The sequence below is a fragment of the Heterocephalus glaber genome, unplaced genomic scaffold (assembly GCF_053883595.1).
Source record: "Heterocephalus glaber isolate CG9 unplaced genomic scaffold, H.glaber_assembly_v1.0 deba00001456, whole genome shotgun sequence".
Classification (NCBI taxonomy): domain Eukaryota; kingdom Metazoa; phylum Chordata; class Mammalia; order Rodentia; family Bathyergidae; genus Heterocephalus; species Heterocephalus glaber.
Window position 1 is genome coordinate 1,771,565 of NW_028258304.1, and position 10,679 is coordinate 1,782,243.

A 10,679-nucleotide genomic window follows, 5' to 3' on the forward strand; every position below is an offset into this window, starting at 1 on the left:
TCTCCCAGACTAAAATTGTACCATCCCCTAAATCCCTCTGGATCCCTCAGGAGGGAGTGATATGCCTGAGGTTGCTCTTAATGAGGAGACTACTTAGTTCCATTGACTGGTAAAGCAGGAATCATTTCGCTCTTTGACAGGAGAAAACTGAGGACTCAGGTTAACTGGCAGCCACACAGCATGTATGTATGGTAATGGGGATACATTTGGGTGATTCAGATAAAATATGTGCCCAAGAGCATGATGAGTAGATGCAGACCATAGACCAAGCACCTGAGGTTGGGGCTTTAAACCTTGGACAAAACCATTCCTGAGCCCTCCGGGATATCTGCTGGAGGTGCACTAAAGATGTACACAGCATAGGTGCTTGATAACACAATCCAACTGAGGACTGGTTAAAGTGCCTTTATTTTCTGCTATAAGTGCTTTCTTTAAAAAAAAAAAAAGAAGAAGAAAAAGAAGAAAGAAAAAAATTCCTTCTAACATCCAATGTCCAGTGGGTATGGAGTGGGTGGAGCCAGAACCAGGCCCCTAGGAAAAGGTGTGGGAGTAGAAGACAATGGCATTGACACTGTAGTCCATGGGGAGGAGGTGCCCGACGTGCCTGGCCCCTAAGATGGCCCCACCCAGGGCAGAGGAGCACCTCAGCTTCATCAGTGTGAAGCCAGAGAAGGAGTTCTGAGCCCGGATCTCTCTCCCCTGGGTCAGTGCCATAAGGAAACCTGGAAGGAAGAATGCAAAGGCAGAAATGAGACAAGACCAATGGCCTGTATGGAGAACTGGGAAAAGAAGAGGGGACAAAGATGTCCAGGCATTTCTGTGAAGATGCTGGAAGGGCCCAGATGCCAAGCATCTAGCACACAGGGTGTATGGACCAAGAAACAGCTGTGGGGCTGGAGCCAACAGCCTGATGACCTGACTTTCAGCTACAGAGCATGCAATGCCAGGAACTCCCTTGGGGGGTCCTTAAGCTACTGTAGCATGTCAAATAGAAACCATGAAACTGCCTGAGAGAAGGCTGCCCGGCTAAGAAGTTATGTTAGGGATATCACCATGGGTCATCACAGGGTGGGCAGAGCTCTGATTCTCAGATTTGACTTTAGGTTTCAAAAAGTGGTTATTTAATAAATCATTTGGAATATAACATCTTTTTCGGAGTTTAAGGAGCTGAGGGTATAACTCAGTGGTAGAGAATATGCTTAGCATCCATAAGATGCTAGGTTCAATCAACATACCAAAATAAATAAAATCAAGAAGTTGGATGGAGCATAGTAAAACAGGCTTAGTGGCACAGTGAAGGCTGAAGGCCTTAGGCTGAGGCATCAGTAGCCTGTCCTCAGGCCTAGGTCCCAGTTCTCCCAGGGGGAGCCAGCTTCCCTAGGTCACCTCCTCCTAGCCCTATCCTCTGCCCTTGCCCTCCCCCCTCTTTCCCACCCGAGACTTACCTTCCTTCAGCAGATCCCAGCTCTTCCACACAGAGCCCACACACAGGATGGGGAGGCCCATCTCTCCTTGGAACAAGACCTGGAAAGAGGACAGAAAATGTAGGCTTTGGGCCAACCAAGTCCAGTGCTGCAGGGGTGGCTTCCTCAGATCACCCACCCATCCCAGATCATCTCCTCTAGCCAAAAAACAGAAGGTGGACTCAAGGAAGGGGAAAAAAAACCGGAAAACTGGAAATTCACAAAGGCAAAGGAGAGAAGAGGAAGAAAAAGGGGTAAGCAGCAACAATACAGAGGAAAGAGAGAAGGGAGAGGACTGGATAGAATGTGGCAGCCCCATCACTGAAAGTAAAGGGCCAAATCTGGCCTAGCAGCTGCCCACCTTTACTTCCCACCTCTACTCACCGGGTCAATCTCAGGCAGCACTGCTATGATATGCCGGCCCAGCACCTCACCAGCCTTCCTGAAGATGTAACGGGAAAGGGGGTCTCCCTGCTGAGCACCTGGGGTAGGGAGCGGGGTGGCTGGTAAATACCTGAGGAGCTGCCTATCCTGGGTTATTCTAGGCAGCAAACACAGAACCACCTAGAGCTTGGGAAGTCTAGGTCAGGGTGGATGCCCATTGTCATCTCTTTACCATTCCCTGCCAATCAGAAGGGGCTCATCAGGCACAGAGAGCTGCAGAGTCCCTAAAGCACCCTGACACCAGGCTACTATGTTAACATAGCTACTGTGAATCTGTTCCTTTTAGTCTCTCAGTTCTAGGGACCCAGGACCCTGGCTGCGAAGCCAGTCAATATTCCTGTGAGCACCCCATCCTCCTCCAGCAGTCTGCTGTTGGCCAGTGCCTTCCAGGCTCTGCTCTGGAGGGCCTCAGTCCAGCAGTATCTAAGAGGGCCCTGGGATGCCCTAAGGTGAGGGAATCCAGATTAAGGGAGTGTGAGCCTTACAGTAGAAAAGCAATGTGTAGACACATAAGCCCTATGCTAAGTTCTTTGGGTATAATTGTATTTTTTAAAAATGTATAGATTTAAGACACCTGATACCTAAATTTCTCAAAAACAGGCATATAGCTTGTACAAGCCATACTAGCTGTCAAGGAGAGAAACCCAGGTAATACGAAACAACTCCCAATACAACCCCCTTGCCCTTCTGCTCCACAACCAAGGCCTGAAGAGGCAGGACACTGTGGTCACTGAATGAAAGAGACACTGGTGTCCAGCCCCCATCTGAACTCCACTCTGCCTCCTAATTAGTGATGTCTTCAGCGAACAAAGCCAGAAGAAACCCTGCCCCACCTCCAGTACCTTCAGCAATTTTCCGGCAGAACCCAGCAAACCTGCTTTTATCAAAGTCCCTGTACAGGTAGGTGAGGATTCCTAGGCGATCTGGCACCTGCAGGACAGAGAAGGTGCATAAGACAGTAATTAGGAGCAAAGAAAATCCCTACTGTGCCCACCAAAGTTGGCCTTCCTAATGTCTCTACTATGTGAAGAGCTTGAATAGCTCTGGGTGTTTGTTTTTTTTTATGTTCTAGAAATTATACAGATTTGAGATTTTTCTCATTTGAGAAAAGTTTTGTTTTCCCCAACATAGACCCTGTTGCTAATTACAGATTAGTTTAAAGGTAGCAGAGGATACAGATTTGAGTTCACCACAGAGTGTTCTGTGGTTTCTTGAAGTACTTGTGGTAAGAGTTCTTTGGTCAAAGGAATCTAAGAAATAATGCATACTGCAACTCCTTTAGAGAATCACACATTAGCAAATCAAAGTTTCTGAAAAACACTGTGACGAAGAAATGAATTCATTTCTTCCAAACTTATGTGACCACATAAGGTCCTTCTTCCACCAACAAACCTACCACCCTGAATGCCTTTAAATTCTGGAGGAAGCAGTGATTCCCCAGAATACATCTTACTAAAAGAAGGGGCACTAAAATTTAAGCAACTATGGTGATGTATCAAGCACTTTATACACTGTTTCATTTAACCTTGGCAACAATTTTTTTTTTTTTGCAGTGCTTATGATCAAAGCCAAGGCCTCAAGCACTCCATCACTGAGCTATGCCTTCAGCTCTATCTATCTACCTATCTATCTATCTATCTATCTATCTGTCTATCTACAGGGTCTTGCTAGATGGCCCAAGCTGGCTGGTCTCAAACTTGTGATCCTCCTGCCTCAGCCTGCGGATCAGCTGAAATTATAGGCATGCACTACTGTGCCCTGCCGGTAAGAGCTGTATAAGAATGACTGTAGGATACAGGACAGAACAGCAGACATACTAGTGGCTGGGTCAGGATAGCTTAACTGAACTTCCCATAGCAACAACTTCAGAGGTGTTTTCTCCTCCAGTCTTGGGCCCTTAGATTCTTTATCCTGGCACAGGCCAAGGCTCCTCTGAATCACTAATCTCTTGGCCCTGAGAAGATAGGCCCTCCCTTTCAGCATCTCTAAGCTCCTTTCTTGGCCCTGGCCCTAGCTTAACAAAGTGGCTAGACAAAGACTGACCCTCATGCAGAGAAAGAGCTACCAAATAAACTTATCCTCTCCTTCTTCTCCCTTCTACCTCTCCCACCTTTCACCTATGGCTCTGCTAAAGGGAGCTGTTTCTCCTAACCCACCTCGAATAAGCAGACAATGAGTCAAGTGCCCTGGGTAGAAATTTGCACTTCCCCAAGATCTTTCCCTACCTACTACCTCTTACTGGGTTCTCTTGAACCACTCAAGCCAGAAAAGCAGCCAGCACTTACTCAGATGCCACTTGCTGTTTCTGCCTCTGGACTTCACGCCATACTTTTCATCCTAGCTTAGAATGCCCATGCTTTTATCTCCCATCAGGGTTTAGTTGCCCAAAAATGAAGTCCAGCTAGCCACCTATTCCCAAACCAATCCTTCTGGAATGTACTGCCCACATCATTCTGAATCCTGTTCTTATCTACAGTTTTCCATCCTGTAGCTCTGACCCACCTTTGACCCACCCAGTACCTCTCCTGTAGCTACTCCAGCTTAGGGTCCCCACTGCCCTATCCTAGGTGTGTGTGTTCACTGAAGGAGTGGAGTACCTGGAAATAGTTTAACATGGCCTGCTTGACGTAGCCAATATCATGCGGAGCTGCCTCTAGGTTGTCAATGGAGTCAAACACTATTTTCACTGCTTGATGTGCAATCCAGTAGGCTGTAGAAAACAGAGAGGGCTAAGAAAATCTCTCCAAGCTCATCAGAAAGGAAACTCAGACCTAGACAGGGTTATTGATCTATATGGGTTTTATAGCAAATTAAGGTTCCTGATTCCCAGCAGGGGGTGAGGAAGGGTGAAGGACCTATAATCAAATTGCATCTAACTGACCCAGATAAGGGAGGGCTGGGAGGGGAGAGACAGAACAGGTGAGCCTGTGTCACACCAGCTCCTACCCCAAAACAAGGTTGGTCAGTTGTCACAGGCTGTCATGAGCTGCACTCCAAGAGACCCTATGAAAATGTACATGTCATCCATAAAGGTGAAGTGGGAGGAGTTTTCACACTCCTTTCCCACTACCAGACAGGTATGGCACCACCTGGCATCTATGGCCTTTCCCTTCAGTTTCAACTCTTCCTTAAATCTTCAAAAGTCAATACAGGTAGGCCACAGCCACTGTGCCAAGGTATGAATCCTAGGTGCAATTCACTGCTGAGGAGCGGGGTAAGCAGTTAGTCTAGCATTTACATCTCTATGATCTGCCGGGCATTATCTCGCACTGGTCAGGTGGAGGAGCTGCCCTCAGAGAGCTCCACGGGACCAGCAGGCCAAGAGCAGGGGACAGTAAACTGGGAATGTGCAGGAAGAGAAAGGTCCAGGGCTCTGAGCCAGGCTCAGTGTGAGCTCACCTGAGCCCTCGTCTCCCATCATGTGGCCCCAGCCACCACAGCCACTCTCAGAGCCATTAGGGTTGATGAGTCTGCAGTTAGAGCCAGTCCCAGAGATGAGCACGATCCCACCTGGGGAAAGGGCAGGGGAGGCTCAGTGTGGGCAAGGCTCGCACAGAACAACAGCTTCTGACTTCAGAAGTACTGGACAGAAACCAGCCCCCACCCCCAGCAAAGGGATCACCACCCAGTCTTACAGAGGAGAAAACAGCCCAGTTAATTTCCTTCCTGAAGGGGAGCTCCTGGGGCTCAGAGAAACTCCAATCACACGAGTCTGCACCTCCTTGAGGAAACATGGCTCCTTCCCTAACTAGTCTTCAGGTGACTCTACCTGATTTACTGAGTGCTTACTGTGTGCTACACCCTGTCCTTACAGTGATAGTACCCAAAAGTGCCTTATGAATGGAAGTTTATAGATGAGGAAACCAAAATTCAGTTCTATCACTTCTCTGAGATGGCAGAGCTGGCAAAATAGGAGCTAGGATTCAAACACCAATCCCTTGATTCCAGAAACCTTTCCACTATCACAGAGCTCCCCTACTTCCTACTTGGTACTTATGGCTTCCCCCAGCCTGCAGCTCACCACACTGTCCCCAGGGGCTCGCTCCACTGCAGGGAGTCTTCCATTTGACTCCACTCCTTACTTCCCACCAAGGGGCTTTTCTTGTCCTCCCTCCTTCTGTCCACCTGGTCCTTGCTCTGGCAGAAACTTACACTCCTGAAAAGAGAGTCAGGGAATATGGATAGAGGCTGCCTTCTGGGTATTTGCAAGACAAGTTTTGCTGGCTGCCATCTAAAGGGCTTTCCCAGGAAAACCAGTTCTCAACCTCACCCCTCCCTCCACTTCCTCACCATTTGGTGTAGCTGTGGTGATGGAGCCAGTGGCATCAGTGGTGATCAGGTAGTTTTCACTCAGGTAGGGAAATCGGTCCCTCAGCAACTCCACCAGGGTCCTCACTGCATTCTCCTGCTCCCCACCGCTCAGGGTTAGGCCCTAGGCCATGTGGAAGGTGAGTGAGCCAGCGAGCAGAGCCCCAGACCCTACTCCTTTCTCAACCCCCTCCCCTCTGGATGCCTGTACCTTTTCTCTACATCTGCCTACACCCTGCTCTGCCAGCCTCAGTCCCTCACTCCATACAAGGACCCCTCAAAAGACAATGGCTGTAAGAACAGCCTGGGACTAGGGATGGACAGCAGAAATGGGATTTGACAATGTCATGTTTGGAGGTGGAAGGACAGCAGTGCTCTTAGAAAAATCAGGTAGAGCTGCAAGGTGAAGGGAGATGCTAGAGAGATATACTTGGTTTAAAATGCATGGGGTTGGTCGTACCTGAAGAACACCCTACTGGTATATCCAGGGAGTAGTGGGAGCTACTGCAGCTTAGGAGAAGATCTGAGCTGGGACTAAGAAGAGCTGACATTTACTCAGTGCTTATAGGTCAGGCCCTGTGCTAACCATTTTGGGATGTATCAGGTCATTTTACTTTCCCGGCAACTCTGAGGTAGGTTCTGCTATGCACATTTTCAAAATGAGGAGACTGAGGCTTAGGGAAGGTAAATAACCTGCATACGGGTCACACAGTGACAGAGATGGGATTTAAACCAAGGTCTCAATGGCTCTCCAGAGCCCATGGTCTTCCAATATGCTTGTGGCTTATTGGCAATTAAAGCCATGGGAAAGGGTTAGATCATGAAAATTCTGACAGCAGGAACTAGACTGTGGAAGCCTTTTCCTCTGCAGTCGTTAAGTCCAAAGTTGCCACCTGTCTCAGTGTTGCTGTTAGCTTAATTCCCTGGCTCTACCTCAGACTCACCAAGCTTCGTAGAGGTATCAGAAGATCCACCCCTGCTTTCTGTTTGGCCCTGTTCACCATCTCGTTGATCCTCTCCACACACTTGTCTGTCCCGATCAGCTGGCCCCAATCAAGGAGAGGAGGAGTTACAAAGCCTTGCAGGACCTGTGTTGCCCCTACTGGCTGCTCTATGAGCCCCAGCCACCACCTCAACAGGAGTAACAAAGAAGAAAATCAGAAACAAGCCCTCTGGTCCCCTTGGTGTGGCTTTTACCCAGTGGTTTGTGCTCAGTCCATCTGCTTCTGCCAGGATCTTCCCATCTTCCGAGAGCAAAAGTACCTTGGACTGTGTGCCTCCCCTACAGAACACAAGAGGGCACTCAGTCCTCTTCAGAAAAACTCACAAATAAGAGCTAAGCTTGTGCAGTCCTTATTGCAGGCAGAGCCCAGAGTGATGAAGGAGACAGCTCCAGCAAACACCATCACCACTGCCAAAGCTACCACTGTGATTTAATGTCTGCTGCACTCTTGAAACTGAAATAGTTCTTGCTCATCTTCCCTGAGGCTATCCTACTTATCCTTGGAGACCCTATTTATACACTGCCTAGACCTTAAAAACTTCTCTGATGTGTGGCCTACCCCACACATTAAAGCTCCATTAGGGAAGGCTTCACAATGACCCCTTGGTTATTAAAGACTCCTGTATAACAAGTGTGTTCAGCTTGTTTTATGTCTATCTCTTACTAGATTATGAGCTCCAGTGTGCCAACCTCAGGATCATATATCTAGCTGCATAACTAGCACAGACCTCGGTACAAGCAACACTTTGCTTCTCTAACAACAGTTAAGGCTGCCTTTCAAGATCCAGCTCCAGTTGCCAAGGTCTTCAAGACACCCTTGTAAGAAATGACTGGATGGCATGGAGAGTTTATGCTTACTTAAGCAACTAAACCTTACAATGCTGATTACTGGGGGAAACAGTAGCTTACAGGGATATCTGTGGTGGTGAAATGTATGTTTCCTTATTGGTCAGTACTTTTTGGGATGTCTTAGGACACTGAAGACCTGCTGATCAATTCAAAAATGATGTGAAGTTTCAAAAGGTAAGTTAAGGCATGGAGTGGCAGATTCAACATCCAAAACAATCTCTTAACAAACAGGAAAAAATGTGTTACATCTCACAGATTATAACAAGGATGGATGCAAACTCCTATATTGTACTTAGTTTTTTTAAAAAGTGCTACAGATACAGGATGGAGATCAACCTTAACAACTCATGTGAAATGAATTAGGGGTTTGTAAGTCAGCAGTGGGATGTGGTTGCCACAGAAGTGAATCCACTGTCAGATTCAACAGCCACCTTCTATTGTTCCCTGATTTGACACACCCAGATTCACAGAATGTTTTCACTGGCAGGGGACTTGAGCAATCAATGGATCATTTTGTTCATCCCTGTCCTTTACACACGGGGTAACTGAAAACAAAAGTGGACAAATGTCTTACCCAAAGTCACACGCAGAGTCAGACCTATTACCAAAAGTTTAATAGACAAGCTCTGAGCAGGAAAATGGGCTCAATCAAGCCCGAGAATCCTATTGTGCTAGCAGGAAAAAAGGTCATTTCAGGCCATCAGGACAAGCTGACACTGAACCGTACCAGCTCCAGCTCCCAGATACTCTCTACCAAAGATCTTCGTCTCAGCTTCCCACCCCCACAATTCCACGCCCCACTTCCCACCCAGCAACTCCACGCCTGACACTTGTTCCGCAAAACTCCTAGACTAGGAAAGAGGAAAAGGAGACAGCAAAGTAAGGAGTTTGTGGGAGAAAGGGGCGTGATCTGGCAGTGAAATACAATTGACCCCCCCGGGGGCGTGGCCTTGTCTCAAGGAGTACTTGCAAGACTCACGGCCACTGGAGCAAGGGCGCCGCTGCGGATGCACACACTCCTACTCAGCGGAGTCCGCATCCCAGGAGCCCAAAGTGGCGGGACCTTGAGGTGCGAGGCAATCTGTCAACCCGCTTGATCACCTTTCGTCCCGCCTCCCTCACAGGCTCCTGGCCTAGGGCCGCACTCACCCCTCCACACCACCGTAGAGCACAGCCATGCTGCTGCCACAGCCTCCACAGGTCCCAAGGTTTGCTTTCCGACCAGCAGTCGCTCTCCCTCTAGCCAGCTCAGCACCGCCCAGCGTGACATCACCGGGCGAGGCCGGCTGGCTCCCATCGCGCGTGCGCGGGGCGGGGCTCTCCTTACCGCCCTTCGCCTTTCTTCCCGGCTGTCCCTAGCGAGAGGGTTCCAGGGGCTGAGTCTCCGCGGTCTTTAGCGGCTCCTTCCGGGCTGGACCCTCAGGCCCCCTGGACCTGGCCTCCCAAGACGTCTGGATCCCAAGCAGAGCAGCCACTAGAGGATATCCGATACGCAAATGCCCTATCAGCCACTGGGCACCGGAAGTTGCTGGCAGTCCAGTTTGGGCCTGTGGGTTGAGTCGCAGGGTGACGCATGTGGGGCGGCCCCCATCGAGAGGTGTTCCGGGAGCCGAGCGCCCAAACCCGGCCTGTTACAGAAGTTCCGGTAAAGTTCAGCCCACCATCTGTCTGGGCGTGCAAACAAACACTTGTGCAGGTTTTTACACAGCGCTCTTGTAAGTGGAGGAGGAGCAGAGGCTGTCTGGAAAAGAAAAGCCTCCTACATGCGGCCCTGGCATTCCCAAGAAGGGAGCGTTCATCTATTACCCAGTTTAGTTCTTTGTAGAGGGTATTTTCGTACACAGAAAGTAGCAGGGAAACGAACAGACACGGTTTTACTGGCCTTTTATTGCCTTTCAGCCACCACCCCGCTCCTCTTCCTTACAAGGTGTTTGGAAAAGAAGTGGGAGCCGAAAGGAAGAAAATGCTGGCCAGGTCTGAGAGTCAACCTGTGGCTCCTTCGGGCACTTCTGAGTCAGATTCCTGTCCTTGGCAGCTCTTCCGGGACCTAAGCCTAGGGACGCAGATCCTCTAAAGCAGGGCTCCTGTCCCCTGTCCCCTGCCCAACTGCTGCCCTTCTTGCAGAGAAGTTTTCAGCGAAGATCCTCTTTCCCTGACAGCCAGCTGGGTCTGTTGACATGAACATTTGGCATACGTATATGGGGGTTTTTTTACTGGAAGAGAGGAGTCTTTACCTCACTTCCTAACTAATTGGGACACTGAAGCAAGAGCAAAAAGTAAGTCACAACCTCATAGAGGATATCAGAGAAGTAGGATTTTTTTTTTAGGCCTGCCCATGGCATTTTCATTGTAGCACATAAGAAGCTGAGGATACTTAATCTAGCACACTCTTAATTTTAGAGTAACAGCTAACAAACTCTGGTGGGAGTCACACTGGGCAGGAGTTTGTGTGGAGATGTGAAATTGTAGGTGAATTTTGAAAGAACAGTTCTTTTTCTGCAATGGCACAATGAGCCTTGGGACCTATATGTATGATAGTATTCAAGTGTGTCTTTGTATGGCTTGTTTAAAAAACCAAAAAGGGAAAGTTTCCAGGTTTGAAGATGAGGATT

The 10,679-nt window shown here is 48.7% G+C and overlaps 1 protein-coding gene across 3 annotated transcripts; it reads right to left on the reverse strand.

The window, feature by feature from the left end:
- Positions 1 to 389: 389 nt before the first annotated feature.
- Positions 390 to 9,578, reverse strand: Nagk (N-acetylglucosamine kinase). 3 transcript variants are annotated; one of them, XM_087215933.1, is made up of 11 exons: positions 9,217 to 9,309; positions 9,047 to 9,130; positions 7,413 to 7,497; positions 7,160 to 7,258; positions 6,198 to 6,339; positions 5,307 to 5,417; positions 4,505 to 4,617; positions 2,750 to 2,837; positions 1,848 to 1,945; positions 1,446 to 1,524; positions 390 to 722 (listed from the first exon to the last, which is right to left on the reverse strand). In XM_087215933.1, the coding sequence occupies exons 4-11, from the start codon at positions 7,217 to 7,219 to the stop codon at positions 532 to 534; spliced, it is 882 nt and encodes a 293-aa protein (XP_087072059.1). In that variant the 5' UTR covers positions 7,220 to 7,258; positions 7,413 to 7,497; positions 9,047 to 9,130; positions 9,217 to 9,309; the 3' UTR covers positions 390 to 531. The 3 variants fall into 3 exon arrangements, with proteins under 3 accessions (XP_087072059.1, XP_004849952.1, XP_004849954.1); XM_004849895.4 differs by lacking the exons at positions 9,047 to 9,130; positions 9,217 to 9,309 and adding an exon at positions 9,395 to 9,578; XM_004849897.4 differs by lacking the exon at positions 9,047 to 9,130 and having other exon boundaries at positions 9,217 to 9,391.
- Between the last annotated feature and the right edge of the window lie 1,101 nt (positions 9,579 to 10,679).